General features: G+C 44.1%; 9 protein-coding genes across 9 annotated transcripts; 6 read left to right on the top strand and 3 right to left on the bottom strand. All coding sequences in view use genetic code 12, as the record gives it.

Annotated features, from left to right (window-relative positions):
* Positions 1 to 1333: 1333 nt before the first annotated feature.
* Positions 1334 to 1615, top strand: LODBEIA_P49910 (uncharacterized protein; the record flags this gene model as incomplete). The annotated part of the gene is made up of 1 exon (XM_066975273.1): positions 1334 to 1615. One exon carries the CDS (start codon positions 1334 to 1336, stop codon positions 1613 to 1615), a length of 282 nt encoding a protein of 93 aa, XP_066831929.1.
* A 1176-nt stretch (positions 1616 to 2791) lies between these two features.
* LODBEIA_P49900 (uncharacterized protein) lies at positions 2792 to 4168 on the top strand (the record flags this gene model as incomplete). Its single annotated transcript, XM_066975272.1, has 1 exon — positions 2792 to 4168. The coding sequence occupies one exon, from the start codon at positions 2792 to 2794 to the stop codon at positions 4166 to 4168; it is 1377 nt and encodes a 458-aa protein (XP_066831928.1).
* Positions 4169 to 4258: 90 nt separating this feature from the next.
* On the bottom strand, positions 4259 to 4636 carry LODBEIA_P49890 (uncharacterized protein; the record flags this gene model as incomplete). Its single annotated transcript, XM_066975270.1, has 1 exon — positions 4259 to 4636. One exon carries the CDS (start codon positions 4634 to 4636, stop codon positions 4259 to 4261), a length of 378 nt encoding a protein of 125 aa, XP_066831927.1.
* A 307-nt stretch (positions 4637 to 4943) lies between these two features.
* Positions 4944 to 6104, top strand: LODBEIA_P49880 (uncharacterized protein; the record flags this gene model as incomplete). Its single annotated transcript, XM_066975269.1, has 1 exon — positions 4944 to 6104. One exon carries the CDS (start codon positions 4944 to 4946, stop codon positions 6102 to 6104), a length of 1161 nt encoding a protein of 386 aa, XP_066831926.1.
* An 83-nt stretch (positions 6105 to 6187) lies between these two features.
* LODBEIA_P49870 (uncharacterized protein) lies at positions 6188 to 9532 on the bottom strand (the record flags this gene model as incomplete). Its single annotated transcript, XM_066975268.1, has 1 exon — positions 6188 to 9532. One exon carries the CDS (start codon positions 9530 to 9532, stop codon positions 6188 to 6190), a length of 3345 nt encoding a protein of 1114 aa, XP_066831925.1.
* A 189-nt stretch (positions 9533 to 9721) lies between these two features.
* LODBEIA_P49860 (uncharacterized protein) lies at positions 9722 to 11080 on the top strand (the record flags this gene model as incomplete). Its single annotated transcript, XM_066975267.1, has 1 exon — positions 9722 to 11080. One exon carries the CDS (start codon positions 9722 to 9724, stop codon positions 11078 to 11080), a length of 1359 nt encoding a protein of 452 aa, XP_066831924.1.
* A 2572-nt stretch (positions 11081 to 13652) lies between these two features.
* Positions 13653 to 14960, bottom strand: LODBEIA_P49850 (uncharacterized protein; the record flags this gene model as incomplete). The annotated part of the gene is made up of 1 exon (XM_066975266.1): positions 13653 to 14960. One exon carries the CDS (start codon positions 14958 to 14960, stop codon positions 13653 to 13655), a length of 1308 nt encoding a protein of 435 aa, XP_066831923.1.
* A 914-nt stretch (positions 14961 to 15874) lies between these two features.
* LODBEIA_P49840 (uncharacterized protein) lies at positions 15875 to 16321 on the top strand (the record flags this gene model as incomplete). The annotated part of the gene is made up of 1 exon (XM_066975265.1): positions 15875 to 16321. The coding sequence occupies one exon, from the start codon at positions 15875 to 15877 to the stop codon at positions 16319 to 16321; it is 447 nt and encodes a 148-aa protein (XP_066831922.1).
* Positions 16322 to 16851: 530 nt separating this feature from the next.
* LODBEIA_P49830 (uncharacterized protein) lies at positions 16852 to 18696 on the top strand (the record flags this gene model as incomplete). Its single annotated transcript, XM_066975264.1, has 1 exon — positions 16852 to 18696. One exon carries the CDS (start codon positions 16852 to 16854, stop codon positions 18694 to 18696), a length of 1845 nt encoding a protein of 614 aa, XP_066831921.1.
* Positions 18697 to 18909: the final 213 nt, after the last annotated feature.

The raw sequence follows: 18909 nt of genomic DNA, 5'->3' as shown, positions 1-18909 counted from the left end.
ACTAACACCAACAGCAGCAGCAGCTACCAGTGGCAGTAGTTAGCAGTATATATATTAGAGGATAATACAAAAAACTCACCATACAAATGCTAATACACTTTTTTCCTCTTACCATACTACATCTCACACTACTAACTACTATCGCTCCATAGTTAGGCACATACTACTGCTACTACTGCTACTACTAGGGACCGTATATTATTAAGTATGTATAAGTGTTATATTACTACGCACAACAACAGCTACAACCAGAACAACAAGCGAACCACCACAACAATATATACACATCTCTCTCTCTATATATATACCCACCACCATCCACCACCAAAGGTTTTTTTTTTTACAGCCAAAATGCCATTGAGTCCAGGTACAACCACCACCCCCACCACCACAACAAAAAGATAAGAAGATGCAGCCAGTGGCAAGACGTGGCACAACCGAGCCGTTGATGGGAGACAACAACTAGCCCCCGTTTGGCCAACTCCACACCGACACTACACCACACTTGACCAGAGCATACAATGTGGCCCTTTACAACACAGGCAAAACAGAGGATAAGAGAAGGGGCCCTCTGGCCCTCTGGATGAGAATGACGGCCATGCGAACCAATTGGAGTGACAAGGGAAACCGCCAACTTATCGAGTCAATATGTGTGATTGTGATTGTGAGTGTGTGTTGCCTGCGCCATGTGGGAAGCAGTTTTGGTGAGCGCCCTCTTTTTTTTTTTTTGGCCCTTTTTTCCCCGCTGGCGAAATGGGAGGGAAATTGAGTTTGCCCCAAACTGCCCGGGAGACAAGTTGAGCCAGCCAGCTGACTGTTTGCTCCCCTTTTGGGCGAACACACACGCCGCGAGTGTTTTGGTGCCAGTTGCACTACCCCTCACTTTCACCACCACACATACATACTATGGTCAGTCTGTCTACAAAGTGTAAACATTCTCCTGCTGCAGCTGTTGCTGGTGCTACCACCTGTTTCCAATACAATACAACAGTGAGTGTGCTCCAAACTGCGACACGCTATTTTTTTGGCACTCCCTGCACGACCACACATTACCGCAGACACTACTCTACACACACACCAAGGGCATAATAATTTGTATCGCGTCTTTTCCACTGTTGTTTTGGTTTCCCACAAGACAAGACACAAGACATTCCAGATCCCACACACACATATATATTGTGACCTCCAACCGTTGGCAAAAAAATCCACTTATTCAAGATCTCATTTTTTTTTTTGGTTTCTTGTTTTTTTGTTTCTTGTTGTTGGCGAATAAACAACCCCGGTTTCAATTTCCAACATTGTATACTAATCTATTAGCTAGCAGCAGTCCATAATGTCTAACCAAGGAGAAAGGAAGAAAGGCTCAAGAAAGAAGAAGGATCCCGATGCGCCAAAGAGATCTCTTTCCGCGTACATGTTTTTCGCCAATGAAAACAGAGACATTGTTCGAGCTGAGAACCCCGGCATTTCCTTTGGCCAAGTTGGTAAGTTGTTGGGAGAGAAATGGAAGGCCTTGAGCAGCGAGGACAAGGTTCCCTATGAAAACAAGGCGGAAGCCGACAAGAAGAGATATGAAAAAGAAAAGGCTGAATATGCAAAAAAAAACTCAGTTTAGAAGCAGCAAAGACACAAAAACAAACTAGTACTAGTACAAGCAGTGCACAACAACAACACCACCACCAACAACAACAACCGCTTCCACCTTCATCGCTTGCATCAACAACCCCCTCGCAACAACACCCGCCACAACCGCAGATTCCTCAACTTCCGCATCAACAGCCCCTCCATCAACAATTGCCCCCCCAGCACTACCAACCTCCCCCACCTACTTTACCGCAATTCCAACAAGCGTACCAACAACAACAGCACTACCAATATCCCTACCCACCACAATACCAAAATCCACCTCAACCTCAAAACCCCCAGAATCCTCAAAATCCAAACCAGCCTTCCAACCAGGGCCAGAACCCCAACGAATACTATGACATGTCCACTTTCAACAAGGATTTCTGGATGAATTGAGTTGAACCCCACACCACACACCACACACTTTTTTGTCCCACACCTCAATAACCTTGCTTTTTTTTAATTTGATCAACGTCTTTGTTTGCTTCGCTTAAGTGTCTTTCTTCATCCTGATCATTAAAAATTATAAAGAGCTATTATTGATGATAAAAAAAAAAAATTCCACCCCCCGTTGTTGTCTCGCTGCTAATACTAATACTGTTACTACTATTACTACTACTTTTACTAATATTCGGCTGATGATTGCTTGATTTTTTTTTGTTTTGTTTTATATCTTATCCTTTTTTTTTTGTCATTACTATCAGTGTTTATATTCATCAATATATTGAATTATTACTTTGTTCTATAAACATCTACATATATATGTGTATAAATAGGAGATCATCTCTACTACTTTGACGTCCTGGTCCAGGATATCTGGGTTTATTGTGGTTTTCCCTGCACTGCGGGAAGAGGATGTGGGGAACAGTTTATATTCAACAATGTTGAGGCTCTTTGGACCTAGAGAGCCAACCGGGAGATCTCTAGATATCTGGTTGTTGGAAAATCCCCGCTGAGTGTCTGGTCGGGTCAACTGGGGGGGTTCTGAGCTATATCCCTTTTGAAAGAAACATTCCACACCTGCGCGCGGCAATAGAGAAGTCTTCTTCAAGTACGGTACCCGGGGCGCATCAAGGTATTACTTTTTTCCTTTTGGCACAATGTAACAACCGGACTCTTTCTCATAATTTGTTTTAATCCCCATCTCCCGTCCTCACAATTGCAAATGCCGTCAACACTTCCACCGCCGTACTATAACGACGACAAGAAGTCGTTTGCGTATCCAACCATTCATAAACGTTGGCCGACAATTATCCAAGGCGCAATTGACGATGTCCGCCAAAGTGTTGATGAGCAACACCCAGAGTTGCAAAAATCGGGCACTGCTATTGTCCACAAGTTGGAGGAGCTATTAACCGAGTTCAAGAACGATGCAAAAGTCAGAGCATTCACCGAGCAGGAAATTGCAATCAATCCATATTTGGAGCATTTCAATACCAGTTTGGCTCACTTCAACCAAGCAAGGTTGGTCACTTGGCAAACGGGACCATGGTTATACCTCGAGTGCTACCTTTACCAGTTTGTCAACAATTTCTTTATCGATGAGCAAACTGATAAATTCTGGCACACATATGATGTCTTTGCAAGATTAAAGACCAAGACGTTTAAGCAGTCCGAGTTGGGAGTCTTGGAGTTGTGCAAGCGGTACGAGAGCTTATCGCAGCAATTGGGGCAAGTTGCAGGCGATCAAGAAGCATTGTACTTGTTGTTTGCTGAATTCATCGACATTTCACTATGGGGCAACGCCACGGACTTGTCGTTGCTTGCGGGAAACGTCACTCTTGAAGACATCAAGTCGGTGCAAGGTGCTGAAGTGCGCAAGAAGAACGAGGAGAAGATTATTGTTAATGATTTGAAAAATGCTTGGGTTGAAAGTGGGTTGGGCAACACCAGCGACAAGAGCACGAGGATCGATATTGTTTTGGACAATTCCGGGTTTGAGTTGTTTGCCGATTTGATTCTTTCCTTGTTTCTCCTTGACTCCAAATTGGCGTCGGAGATCCACGTTCACTGTAAAGAGATTCCTTGGTTTGTTAGTGATACCATGCCCAAGGATTTCGATGACTTGTTGAAACAGTTGAGCGATGGCGAGTTTTTCCCCGAGATTTACAAGGATGACGCCAAGAGTATCACCACAGTTTATGAAAAGATTACCAGTTACTACAAGAGCAACAAGATCATCGTGAACCACCACCCATTCTGGACGTTGGACTACAACTACTGGGCAATTCCAAAGTTTGCTGATTTGTATAAACAGTTGAAAGAATCCGATTTGGTCATTTTCAAAGGTGACTTGAACTATAGGAAATTGACTGGCGATTTGCAATGGCCCAAAACCACGCCGTTTAGTGAAGCTATCCAGGAGTTGAAGAGCAGCGGATTGAGTATCTTGTCGTTGCGTACCTGTAAGGCTGACGTTGTTGTGGGATTGCCCCAGGGGCTCAATGAAAAGTTGATCAAGGAGTACGAGGAGGCGGGAAATGAAGTTGGCGAGTTCTGGAGTAGTTCAGGTAAGTGGGCTGTGATATCTTTCAACAAATAATAGAATCTAAATAGAGACAATATATATATATATATTACTTATATGTACACTGACTATTCTATTCTATACCCCATGAAACTTTCTCAGGTCTCAGGCCTCACCGGCTTTTCTCGAATTACAAGCAACAATCTTGAACTTATCTACGCTAATCTCCATGTCGCCGTCATTACTCAGACTCGAGTTGCTCGTGACATCATTCAACTTCACAAGCACATTCTTGATGATAAAAGTCCACACATCGTCACAGAAGCGATACGTATCCAAATCGCCTTTGAAAGTCAACTTTGATTTCGCTATGTTTGTTTCGTTTTTCAAATTCTCAGCAACTATCCTGTCGAAGTTGTTTAGTATTCTGTTTGCCAACTGTGGTTGGATTTTCTCCTCGGAAATGAGTGCATCTAGCGCATCGGTTAGCGTCACTCCAATTGTGGATCTTCTGTATAGTTCATAATATGCGGGCGCGCTCATCTCTTTCGCAACAACGTCGTCCTTGTCTCTTGGAGGTGTGTTGTATCCAGTTGAGAGTCAGCTGTGGTTGATTTGTAACAAGTCCAGTTTGGCAACACCTGAAGGTTCAAGAGAGAAGCTCCGTTATCGGCAGTGTCGTGTTGCAAAAAAACATGTCACGACAATGCGACACAGCGGTCACGTGACACACACGCGAGAGACACCTTCTTGATAGCCATTAGCAAAGAGGCCTTCTTCTACAGTATTACTTCACCAGTTGATCTTGATCTTGTCCTCCACCCCCTTCAAGAAAGGTCAAACCTTTGCAATGGACCAATTGACAGTTACTGAGAGGTACAAGCGAGCAGTTGCTGAGTATGAGTCGCTACTGGCGCTGCTGCAAAGGCAAGATTCGATGCAATTTCAAACCAAACTAGTCAAGTTGATATCGGAGTTCCAATTACTTCTCCGGTTGGTTGAATCCTTGTCTTTGTTTAGCGAAAACGAGCTCATTGCTGAGTTGAGCACGTCCTATATCCAGTACTTTAACATATGGTACTATCTTTGCAGCTTATTCACGAAACTCCTCATCAAGGATGGCGAGATTGCTGTCGCCAACAAGGTGGACCATTTGGCTCAGGCGCGGACTTACTTGTTTGATTTTTTGACCAACGTGGCCAACTACGAACAGCTCACCAAGGACCAAACGACACAGTTGGACATGTTGAAGAGAGGCGAGGAGATTGTGCAGTCTCCGCAACTCAAACGCCTGGAGAAGATTGAAAAGTTTAAAAAGGAGCGCGAGTTGAAGGCGAAACTAGATACTTTTGCCCTGTTGAAAGGGGGTGATGATGATAATGGTGATGGTAGCCTGGGTTTCGACGATTATAAAGGAATAGATGAAGAAATTGTACGGCAAATGTATTTAGATCAACTTCAGTTGCATATTTTGAACGCGTTCGATATGGCCGAGCTGATAGCGATGGAATTACAAGTTCTTGCCCATAGACCCGTTTATTCACAAAATGATGAACTAGCAAGAGCGAGAGCAAGGGCAGCTGAAGCTAATGGCGATGAGCGTATGAAGCAAAAAAAAGGACAGGATCCCACGGGGTTCACCACGAGAGTTGAATCGGTACCCAATCCAAATGGCAAAAAGAACATTTCCGATTTGATTAATCGACAAGGGAAAATATTGCAACCTTTTACGATCACCGGCGGCAACAAGAGAGAGGCATTGAAGCTGAGGGTTTTTGGAACGGGCCAAGTGTTGCCTTCGATGAGTGTTGACGAATATCTAGAGTATGAATTGGCCAATGGGAAAATGATGAAAGAAGAGCCCAAGATTAAAAAGAGTGCATTGAGCGACGATGATGAAGATGAAGATGATAGTGGGGACGATGAAGCGCAGTTGGAAAAGAGGAAATGGGACGATTGGAAAGACGACAATCCCAAGGGTTCAGGTAACACAATGGGTAACATCGGCTAGGCAAAAAAAAAAATACCTGGTGTAACGTTAATGTAAAAAAACGTGTATATATACTCCTCTTCTTAAATTTTAAAGCACTTCTTTCAGTACAAAATAGACAAGTCATCGTCCAATTTTTTCATCCATTCGTAGTATTCGATCTTGAGTTGTTTAATCTCAACCACTTCTCTTCCATTTTGCAAGCGCTTGACTAGCCATTGATCCTCATCGGGGAACGTCTTTATACAGTTCAAAATGATCATGTAAAGCTCCAAGATCTCCAACTTGGCCTTCTTCTCTATGGTTAGCGACTGATCCTTGAACCGCACAATGTATTCATACAATGCCTCAACGGCACCTCGTTTATCCCCCAACTCCAACTCGGATTCAACGCAACCAAATAGTTTCCACGAGTACAAGTACTTGTATATTTTCAATGACTGGACTAGCGGTTGCTCAGACGCGTATTCAGCAATGATGGAAGCAACTACGCTGTAGTGGTTACGGAAAAATGTGCTAGTTTCACCGCCCGGGGTCAAGACTATCAATTTGATCTTCAGCTCCTGGATGATCTTTTGGATGAATTTCGTGAGCAACGACTCAAACTGCCTCGTTTTCTCTAGCTTTATTAGCGATGTTATAGTCAACTGGTAGTCTGAAATCTGCAGCGCCAAGTCATATATGTTCAAGTAGTATTCTTCCACCGCGGATTGGAGATCCGTGTTGTCAATCGCCAATTGTTCAAAGTGCAATGCTGTTCCAATGTATTCCCTTTCGACTTCAAGTGCGAAACGAGACTCCTTTTGTAATGGACTCAAGGCCAAGACAGACAAGGCGTGGTAGTATTCTGATTTCGTGGGGAAGCTATCGAAAGTTTCCAAAAAATTAGCAAAATCTCCATTTTGCTTCAACCCTTGCAAGCACTTGACGTTGAGATGCTCGACTTGGTCATAGTTTGCAAAAGTGGCGGCAAAACCTTGTGGATCAGCGGTGAGTAATTGGATAAAGCCGAGTAAAAAATTTTCACCCACGTTGGACGGGTCCAACTTGTCGCAGAAATACTGTTGCAAGTACTTGCCCTGCTTGTGGTTGATGAGCTCAATCACTGCATCTGTGAGAAAGCGATTGCTTCCTGACAATATGTCATTGTAGAAGTAGTCATAGGCCTCGTTTGTTTTCAACTTGTTCAACAATTGCGACATGTCCTTGTTTCGCGAGACAAAAACCGACCAAAATAACGAATAATTTGGGTTGCTAAGTCCGCTTACTTCAATCGGGGCATCACTAGTGTCTGACGTGAAGCAGGTATCAAAGATGGTGTCTGCAACACTGAAACTTTTTATACTTTCAACAGCACTGTTTAAAATCTTTAAAATCTCCTCGTTGGCTTCGCATACAAGAAGCAACACAGTCAAGTCTAACAAGAAAGCGCAATGCTGGGAAGATATGTTCTTTATAGTTTCAAACGACGCCAATTTCAAAAAATCCCCCAACTTTGAAATTGTCGCGAGGTTTTCAACCAACAGAAAGTCGGGGTCGGGAATCAAAGACTTGATGATATCCAACACCCCAGGTATCTCACTCAAATCCTGCAAGATGACTTGAATCTCGTTATCTGACAATTTTTTCGAAAGGAAATTTTGGAACAAGTCGTTGAACGCATGCACATCTATCGGACTTTTAGTCTTTAACAAGGAGTCGTGTAACCGGTGGTAAGATTTTGCAGAGAAGACAGTTTTGAACTTGTCAAAAATACGCGTCAATTTCCCATCGGGGCTTTCCAAGTCCTTGTAGCTTATCGACTCATAGTAACTGGAGGGTCTGAAGATCCCGTACCCGTTTGCCTGGGCGGTCACCACCCGGTCTTTGAACAAAATGACCGAAAAGGCCTCCTGGCTTAGTTTTGCAAACTCTTCACATAACGACAAGAGCTTGAACCATAAACGTTTCGTTGATCCTGACGGCGAGTTGGATGAAATCAACTGGTTGGCTTCAGTTCGAAGAAGATGAGGAGGAGGAGGAGCTGTGTTGTTATGGTCAGCTTCCGGCGATGATGCTTTCAAGTGCTGGCGTAGAATCGTCAACGAGGTGGAAACGATCAAGTTGTCAAACTTGCCCGAAGCAAATATTCTTCTTTGGTAGTAGTCGGAATCATGATATACGGATATTTCTTCCTCCTCTACATGAGCTGGAGGCTGCGACAAGTCCACTTTATTCACTTCACCAGTGGTGAAATCAATGGTATATGAAACAAGCATAGAGCTGGTGTTGGATTTCCATAGAATGTGATATCTCAATTCATTTTCGCCAGATTTTTCGATATCGAAATCTTGAATGAACCAAATGCTATTTTGGAAATGGGAATCGTGGTAGAAAGCATTGGATAAAGACAACAAACTGTTGGGGAGTTCGGGCTGGAAATCAAATTTCTCAATTTCTCGAAAGGAATTATTATTCTTCGTTGGTGCCACTTCCCAGCTCTTGAACGCAAATCTGCTCTTTTTCAGTTCTCCCGCTTTGGTGGTGGTGATGAAAAAAGTAATGATGCTGGCGCCATCCACTTCAAGCACGCGAAGATAAGTTGTAGGTGCTCCAGTGAGCCAGATGTCGTGCCGTTGCTTTTGATATAGCGAGGCAGACGTTATTAGTAGGTGCTTTGACAAGTCCCAAAGCTTCAATTCCTTGCTAACTGACAAGGTCACTAACCTATCGCCAACTTTGAGCAGGTCTACTATGGCGTTCAGTGAAATGCCATTCACCTCGAAATCTTTCCTACCGCCAAAGAATAGTCCACCAATAAAAGATACTGGTTCTGAAAATGTGATTACGGTGACGTCCGCAAGCTGTGTTTCTCTTTGGAAATGAAGTAGGCCTCCATCTTTTAAAGCAACCATCAAGTCACACTCGGAGATTGTCTTGATACAAAAGGGAAATGACCTCATTTCAAACGAGTACGGCACCGAGATTTTCCCCCATCGTTCGAAATCACTCAATCTTAGTGTTCTATTCTCGATGAAACTTTCTATTGGCAACTGCAAGCTGATCAACAAGGAATTGGAATCGATAATGTCCAAAAAAATCTGATCATCGTTGGCATAAACACTCAAGCATTTGGACGAGTATAGCTGGTGTGGGAGCTCGAGTTGCAAGTTTTGGAATTTCAACCCGAGACTGTTGGCCTTGTATTCAACCGGGGTGAGGACCACAGTTTTCAAGTCGTTCAATATAGAGCACGACACAGAATGGACCAACGCCGAGTCTCCGAAACTGACGAATTGGTTCGAAGTTGCAATGTGTTGGATAAACTGCTCGTTGGCGTTGGAACTACGCGATGCATCGTTTGCGGCCAGCGGATATTTCAACGGTAGTCTGATACTCTGTGTGGGTAAGCTTTCTGCATACCCTAGCAAATTGGACGTGACGTAGCTGACATTGACGGGGGAGCCCATGGGAATGCTTTTGTCAATGAAAGTGTATTTCGCAATGATGTAGATGTAGTGCCTTTCAAAGTCTTCCACGAAAGTGGATTGTAATGTTTTTTTTTTGTTTTCAACATCATGAAAAGTTGGTTTTAATTTCAAGAACAACCTTCACCTCTTTCGACCGCCACCTTTGCCACCACCTTTGCCACCACCGTTATGTCCTCTGTAATATACTACAAGTTTCTACATCAAAAGAATAAAAGCGTGATACACTTTGACGGTACAGCCATCAGCGTGTTTGATCTCAAGAAGGAAATCATCACCCAGAACAATTTGGGCTCTGGCACCGATTTCAATTTACGATTATACCACGCTGAGCAACCGGATGTTGAGTACGAACTAGACAATGACGTTATCGCAAGATCAAGCTATGTTTTTGCAAAACGGTCTCCGGCTTCGGCGAAAATGGGCAAATTCAACAATGCCTCACGCTACATCACCGGTAAACCGCGAATCAACAGGAGGGCAATCAACAGTACAAATGCCGCCGCCGCTGCCGCTGCTAATACTGCGCCAGGTTTACCTTCAAACATTCTGAGTCTTGGGGCAAATGCAACCGAGGAAGACAGGATCAAGCAAATGTTTGAGAACCAGAATACTGCTTGGGCCCACACGCAAGATGAACTAGCACAACACAGGATGGTGTACTACAAGCCCACGGCCTCCACCGCCAGCACTAGCGAGGACAAACCGCCCCCGGGATACATATGCTACAGATGCGGCAAGAAAGACCACTGGATTAAAAACTGTCCCACAAACAGCGACCCCAATTTCGAGGGGAAGAAGATTATGAGAACAACGGGTATACCGAAATCGTACTTGAAAACCATTTCCAAGGAAGAAGTTGAAAAAAGCTCGAGTTTGTTCAGCACGAATGAAAATGGCGACGTGATAGATAGAGACGGCAATGCGGTGTTGATCACCGATGAAGGAGACTATGCCATTGCCTTGGCGGACTCCAAGACTTGGATCAGCTACCAGGAAAAGCTCCGGAATGCGGCCATGAAGTCTAAACAAGAGTACGACTCACGGCTAGTGGCGGCTGCCGAGCAAGAGGGCAAAACAGAGTTTTTTGACTGCTTATCCGTGACAAAGAAGTTGCTTCTGCCGCCAATCTACATGACGCCTTGCTGCACAGACGCGAGCAAGCTCAAAAAACTCACAAACTTTAACCATAACCAGGATGAGCTTGAAAACGTCTTGATTGAAAATGATTTCCATTGCCCCAATTGTGGCAGCGAGGACATTTACATTGATTCCTTGATACGCAACGAAGACTTGGAAAAGAGGCTCACTTTTTTTGTCCAGACCAAAGAGGCTGAGTTGGGGATCAAAGACCCTAGCAAGAAGAGGAGTTTGGAAGACGCAGCAGCTGCAGCAGAGGGTGGTAGTTCCACTACTACTGGTACTACCACTGGTCCCGAGACCAAGAGACAAAAGCAGCAGCCCCAGATGGCTATGATGCCTCCGTTCAACGTACCTCCAGCACAGTTACCCCTCAATACTTTTCGATGAGCTCTTTTTGGAGGGTTAACTGCAAACAGGATTCAAGAATCTGCCAATGTTTGCAAATATATATACACGTATACACAGGAACTGTCGACGAGTTTAGTACTGTAATGTCATATACGAGATCAATTCTAACAACAAGACTAGCATCTCTATCTATCTAAAAACAAAGCTGCCGCCAGTGTCTTCAGTATCACCAGCGTGGTCTGCGTTGGTGGCCGCCAGTGTGGTAGACTCCAATCGTCAACCAATACACGACTTCCACTACCATTTTCCATCCCATCACATCACCAAAACTTTTTCCTTCCACCACGCGAAGAGGTGGGTTATAAAAGAAAATTGGGCCTTGAGTTTTTTTTCACTTTCATCACATTCTTTTTCTTTTGCAAGAACCACGGTTGCTTCATTTCAACCTATTTAAGCCGTATGTGTTTTTATGCCTTGTGGAGGACTAAGACAATGATACTTCGAAGAGGATGAACCAACATTTTAAAACAATTCAAACTAGAGTATATGACACTTTGTGATTTTAAGTTTATTCTGAATTCGACATATATCGTTAGTTTTTTCTCTATTCCATTGAATCCGCCTTTCTTTTAGAAATCTAGGGGAACGGTTTACTAACTATGTCTTGAAGTTCAAAAAACGTATGTGAATAATGGACAAAAAAAAACATTTTATCCCCAGTTTCATTACTACGAAAGCCAAACTACAATGATGATTATACAAAAACAAAGCTGGAATTACTGGCTGAATCTCTATGATTGATAAGTTTTTGCACTATACGCCTCTGATTACACGTTGGAATGGAAGAAAAATGACGGGGAATGATTTTCACGAAGGGACTGTTATACTAACTCCTAGCTAGTGTATGTCTTTGATTTTTTTTTTTTTATGGAATCAATACTTTCTTATGAGGAATTATTGCACTGGGCACTGATATATACTTTATGAGTGAGAATGCATTTATGGTGGGCCTCAGAAACCCACCGTTACTGATCCAAGGTTGGAAATTTTTTTTTTTTATATTTTATCTTTCGAGAGCATTGTACTAACGAAAATTGCAATGAAGCGACCTCGAAAGTTTCAATCTCGTTGCAGAAGGTCAGAGGTTTCAGTATGTAAAAATATTTCCCAAGCCATTGAAGTGTGATGATACCCTTTTTTAGATGACGAGTCAGATTCGGATTCTCCGCTGTTGACAAACTTTATTTCAATACCATTCATGCATTTCTGATTCAATGACCAACGTGAAAGAGGTTAATGTGACTAACATGTTTTAACTATATTAAACCAGAACTTTGATGAGGTTTTGAACAAAAAAGATAAATAAAAGGGAGTGTGCGGCTTCTCCAGAAAAAACACACGCATGGCATTTTAGCTGCTCTTTTAATGGCCATTCTTTTTAAAGGAAATTTGCCCTTTTGGCTGATTGCGGAGGTGGTTTGTGAAATTTTGACAGGATGAATCAAAATAAAAGACAAATAGACAAGCATATGTCTGACTTTCTTATGGAGATAGTCTTCTCAAGTGTCTGATCTTTTTTCACAAACTAGCTGCGCATCAGCCAAGAACAAGATAAATGGTGCATTGAAAATCATGTTAAGAAGCCACTAGCCATTGTGTTGGAAAGAGAGAGAGAAAGGTTGAGGCGAGTTTTCACACGGTATGTTTATGATGATTATACCACATTTTTTCACGACGGTCTACTGTTTGTTTAGGGACTGTTAATCTCTAAATGCTGATGATAAATCTTGGCCTTGACCGGCCGTGGTGCCTGATACAACATGCCTGTGAAGCTTCCCCTTGTCTCTGTCTCTCTTACAAAGCCCTAGGACCCTCTATGTTAAGTAGTAGACAATACAACACCTCGACTCTAGACATTACTGCAAACAAAACCCTTCCTCTTGCCAATGTGCCTTCTGTCTGCAAATTGCAAATGGCAAATTGCAAATTCCCATTTGAAGACTTTTGGTTACTGAACGTCACGTGGTAGCGTCCTTTTTTGCCAGAAGACACGTCCAAAAATTTGCAACACATTTTCAATCATCACCAATTTCGTCTTTTATCTTGCACGTTCATGTGGCCCATGATTGAAAAAGTATGTTCTCTATTCTTAAATGTGGGCAACCCACAGAGCGTGGGATAGATGATGATAAACTGACGAATGAGAGTTACTTCAATGATATACAAACTCCATAATTAATTCGATTTGCATGTCAGTCTGATTCCTTTAGCACACGATATACACCGTTTGCGAACGAGTACTAACTGCCGCATAAGTGTGACTTGTTTCTTGGATCAAATGGCAAGAATTCATCCATGACCAAGGGAGACGTGTGGTTCAAAAGCCATATGTGAACTCAACATCAACTGGCTGTTACCTGGAACCACGAAAAGTGCTTGTGTGGTGCAGTGCAGGTGGAATGTGGGGTTTCCCAACCAAGGTGGAGGTAGGAGCAAGTTGCATCCTTTGGAGCAATTCCAATTGCAAATCCCCCAATTTTGTTTTTTGTTTTATTTTCGTTTCTCTACATAAAAGTACAATTTTTTTTTTGTTCCTCTCTTTCTTGCTTGCTCAATGGTCTGCTTTTGGTGCCGTTGGCAATTCCTTCAATGATTCCTTAATGGCTTCAACACCTTTCAACAAATCATCCTCGCTAATGACTAGAGGTGGAGCCAATCTGATGATGTTATCATGAGTTGGCTTGGCCAACACCCCGTGATCTTTCATCAATAGACACAAATCCCAGGCAGTTCTGCCGTTAGTTTTAGCCTCGTCAATGACAATAGCCGACAACAAGCCGACACCTCTAACTTCACTAATGATGCCATTGCTTTCCTTTTGCAACAGTTCCAACTTGGATCGAAGCAAGTCACCCAATCGTTGTGATCTTTCTACAAGCTCTTCATCCTTAATCACTTGTAACGCAGCAATGGCAACGCGACAAGCCAAGGGGTTACCACCGTATGTGGAACCGTGCGAGCCTGGTTCCAATGTCGACATGATCTCCTTCGACGACAACACCGCCGACACGGGAATCACTCCACCCGAGATTGCCTTACCCAACAATACGATATCCGGCTTGACCCCTTGAGAGTGCTCATAGCATAGCAATTTACCGGTTCTGGCAATACCAGTTTGAATCTCGTCACAGATGAGCAAGACATTGTATTTCTTGCACAATTCTTGCACTCTGGGCAAGTAATCCGATGGCGGCACCACGATACCGGCCTCGCCTTGGATTGGTTCCAACAATATTGCAGCAACCTTGTCTCCCGCATTTGCCAAAGCCTTTTCAATGTCTTCAATCACGCCGTATCTGATAATCTCGTCTTGTGTTCCTGGAATGTGCGCACCAACATTTTGCAAATAGGGGCCAAAGTTTGTAGTGGCATCGGTGTCAGTAGACATGGAAATGACACCCAATGTTCTCCCATGGAAATTGTTTTGAGCAGCCAAGATGATAGCTTCGCCTTGAGGGATGCCCTTTTTGACATAGCCCCATCTTCTAGCCAACTTCAACCCCGTTTCAACAGCCTCAGCACCGGTATTCATGGGCAAAACCATTTCGTAGTTGAAAAACCCAGTAATGTATTTCGCATAGACGCCGAAAACGTCCGAAGAAAACGCTCTGGAGCACAAGGTAAGGTTTTGAGCTTGATCAACCAACGCCTCAATGATCTTAGGGTGACAATGGCCCTGGTTCACCGCTGAGTATGCCGACAAAAAGTCAAGGTATTCCTTGCCCTCGGGGTCCCACACATGCGCACCTTTGGCCTTTTTGAAAACCACGGGCAAGGGGTGGTAGTTGTGTGCCGAGTACTGCGACTCGTACTCGCGAGCCGTATTTGACGAAATGTTGAAATCTGGCGCGGTTGACATCTTTTTCTACTCTTTTACTATCGAGGTTCAAACGTGAAAAAAACAACAAAAAAAAGCTAACAATGAGACAAATCTCAATCTTTGCGTGGAAAGGTTGCAACTTTTCAACTTGGATCAGCAAGACACAAGAGACAATTGAATGTTGAAAAGAAAAAAGTGGGTGGGTTCACGCGAGTATTTATAGACAAGAAGAAGAGGAAGGAGAAGAAGGAAGTTTGGTTGGATCATGACGGTCCAACGTGTTGTATATTCCTTGGTTGAGTTGCGGGTTTCGGATGTGAGAAAAAGATCAACAGCCGCCTTCTATCGGTATACAACAACGATACCTCGGATACGGCAGCCCACGCCGACCGGCTTACTAGCTCGACGTGTGTCTGTCTGTTAATGTGTGAGGGGGGACACATTTCAAATCTAATCAGTTAATGGCAGGAACAAGCGAACAGCTTTACCACGCAGACACAAGTCGATCTGCACGTGACACGGAATTGAGCGAACACGGCTGCTACCAACTGTGCATCTTTCCGTCAATCAAATTTTCGGCACACCCACTAACGCAGACACACACGTCGACACTTTCCCCCCGGCTTTTTCAAGCTGAAAACTTTCAGCCAAGTTTTTGAAAGGACGTTGTCAAACACCTTTCCATTCATCTTGTAAGAATTGTTTTTCTAACTAAGCTGAAAAAAAAAATCCTCTTCATTAAGTCGGGAAAAAAAAAGGTCGTGCACATTATTCCAATCTATGGACACCGACAGCTGGTAGCGCAGGGTTATAATCGCAAGCGAAAAGGGATGGAGCTGGAGGAGGCCATAGAAGTCTAGGGCAAAGGGATGGCGATAAATCAGCTCGTTTCAACACACAAGCACACATTAAGCTCTCTAGCACGAGGAAAAGATCCAAAAAAATAAATAGAAATGCCAGCTGTTGAGGAGAGGAGACTCAAGAGAGCGAACAATCAACCACAAAGCCAGCAAGACACGTTGTCGCTTGCCGGCACGGCCTATGGCCCAAATGTGGATTCACCACTAGCTGCTGTGGCAATGAGGATAAGGAAAGCTGTGAGCGAGGGCTACAACACGGGAGACGGCAACTTTGGCGGCAATTACCAACGCGTGCCGCTCCCCAACCACTTGTCGCAACCGCCGCTGTTGAGTTCGTCGCAATCAACGAGAACCGTGTCGAATTTGGAAGAATGGGATAGCTACTACAGGATTGAAAACGCTCCTATCTGGACACTTGACGGTCATGGAAAGGAAACGTCTCATTTAAAGAGAAGATATGAAGATTCCCCTGGCGGTCAGCCTGAAATAGCTCAGTACCAAGCTAAATATGGCGAGTTACACTTTAACGAAGAATTTTGAAGAAAACAAAAAAAAAAAAAGGTGCCTCCAACAGTGATATCTTGATTTGCTTGGGCTTTTTTTTTTGGTCCTTTTCTTACTTTCCTTCTTTGTTTCTTTACATTTTGATTCAGTTCTTTAGATATGGCTTGGGTTTTCCATGAAGTTGTTTGTGAATGGATGTGTATTATAAATATTGTTTGTACTTTTCAGCGCAGACTCTTTTGCTACTGGAAACTGGCAGTTACAACGTTGGTACCAGAGCAACTTTTCCCACTCTGGAGCGTCAAAAGGGGAGGGTCCCGTTGGACTTGACCGTTGGATTTGGCTGGGCCTTTACATCCGAGGAGTGGGCATGTGAACATCCAGCGTGCAAACCCAACCCCGCTAACGAAAAAAATCTCCTGGGGGCGAAAAAAAAAAAGAGCTTCTAAGACTTCTATTCCGATAAGTGATCAACTTTCCAAGCGAACTCGCCACCATCAGCACTTTTTCAAGTAGTTAGCTCCAGGTTTCTTTAGCAGCAACTTTATAGGTCAGGAAATCACAGAATGTCATTTGTCGGAGGAGGATCAGAGTGCGCTGTGGGCAGCAACGCAGTTTCGCAGCTCAACAAGCACACCCAGCAGGACAGATCGTTGCAACAACAAACTGCGCAACAAGGAGGAATCATCCAGAACCAAGGGTTCAAGAGAGACAATTTGATCAACGCCAGGGACAGACACAACTTGGACCAGTTTATGAACAGTGGCCCTCAGCAGGCGGACGCTTTTCATTTCCAGCAAATGAGGCACGAACTAAGCGGGATGCAACATCGTCCTGGGCCGCAGCAGCCTCAGATGAATTGGTCGCAGGATTTCACACAGCAGGCTGCGTCGCCTGTTGCAAGCAACGCGAACCCAATCAATTCACAGTGGGCCAGCGAGTTCAGGTCTGCTTCTCCGCAAGTGCAGCAGGCTCAGCAGCCAGTTCAAGGCTCAAACATACAAACCAACGGCGGCTATAATCAGTACAGGCCCATGATGGCGATGGGGATGGGCACGGGCATGGGCATGGGCAGTTACCGCCCAATGATGAGTATGTCGCATCAACAGCCTCAAGCGCAAGCTCAAGCTCAACAACAGGAACAGAGTGCTTCGCAACAAGTTGACTGGGACGACCAGTTTAAAAAAATTGAGGAACTCTCCACCTCGGAGCTCAATAAAGAACAAGAAGAAGCTGCCGCCGTGGCTGACGACAAGGACGATATCGTGATTGACGACAAGTACCAAGCCACCTTCCAAGAGGTGTGGGACAGCTTAAACTCGGAGGCGTTGGAAAACGACTTGATTGAACAGCAGTACGAGGAGTTCAAAAACACACAAAGAGAACCTTTCCCAGCGGACATGAACCAGTGGGAGAGGGATTTTGCCAAATACGCTTCAACTAGAGCCCATTTCGGCGACTACAAATTTGAAGAGAAAACCCAAAACCAGTTTTTGGACTTGCCTGCTGATCAAGACCCCTACGAGATTGGATTGCAGTTGATGGAGAACGGCGCCAAGTTGTCTGAAGCTGCTTTGGCTTTTGAAGCTGCCATTCAAAAGAACCAAAACCACGTGGATGCGTGGTTGAAGTTGGGTGAAGTGCAAACTCAAAATGAAAAAGAAGTTGCCGGAATCTCAGCGTTGGAGAAGTGTCTCGAGTTGCACCCAGAAAACTCCGAGGCCTTGATGAATTTGGCCATTTCGTATATCAACGAAGGCTACGACAATGCTGCGTTTGCAACGTTGGAAAGGTGGATATCGACCAAATACCCCGCCATTGCTGAAAAGGCAAGACAAGAGCACCCTGAAATCACCGATGAGGACAGGTTTTCTTTAAACAAGAGAGTAACCGAGCTTTTCCTTAAAGCAGCCCAGCTATCGCCAGACCAGGCAAGCATGGACGCCGACGTCCAAACGGGCCTTGGTGTATTGTTTTACGCCAATGAAGATTTCGACAAGACCATTGACTGTTTCAAAGCGGCCTTGACTATAAGACCCGACGATGCCGTGTTGTGGAACCGACTTGGTGCGTCTTTGGCCAACTCCAACCGGTCGGAAGAAGCCGTGGATGCATATTTCAAGGCGTTGCAGTTGAAGCCAACGTTTGTGAGAGCAAGATACAACTTGGGCGTCTCCTGTATAAATATCGGCTGCTACAAGGAAGCCGTCGAGCATTTACTTAGTGGTCTACTGATGCACCAGGTCGAAGGAGTCGAAGGAAACGGAAGCGGAACGTTGAACCATAACCAATCAACTTCGTTGACTGAAACTTTGAAACGGGCATTCATTGGTATGGAGCGGAGAGATTTGGTGGAAAAAGTCAAGCCCAACATGGATTTGAGCCAGTTCAGAGGCGAGTTCAATTTTTGAGTAGATAGAATCAATCTTTTGCAAGGTTAAAAAAATAAGGAGGTTCTTTCTTCTTCTTTTTTGTTTTTGCAGCAGTTGAAGAACTCCGTTGTACTTGGAAGCCCCTTCTTTCTTGTGGAATGAAGATGGTGTAGATGGATGGATTGACTCACTTCGTGCAATCTCTTTGCTGCGTTACTCTTCACGCGAGCTACCAATTTAGTCACCCATGAC

Source organism: Lodderomyces beijingensis (genome assembly GCF_963989305.1).
Source record: "Lodderomyces beijingensis strain CBS 14171 genome assembly, chromosome: 6".
Classification (NCBI taxonomy): domain Eukaryota; kingdom Fungi; phylum Ascomycota; class Pichiomycetes; order Serinales; family Debaryomycetaceae; genus Lodderomyces; species Lodderomyces beijingensis.
Note: the sequence above shows the minus strand (reverse complement) of the source record. Positions and strands in the feature narration are given on the sequence as shown.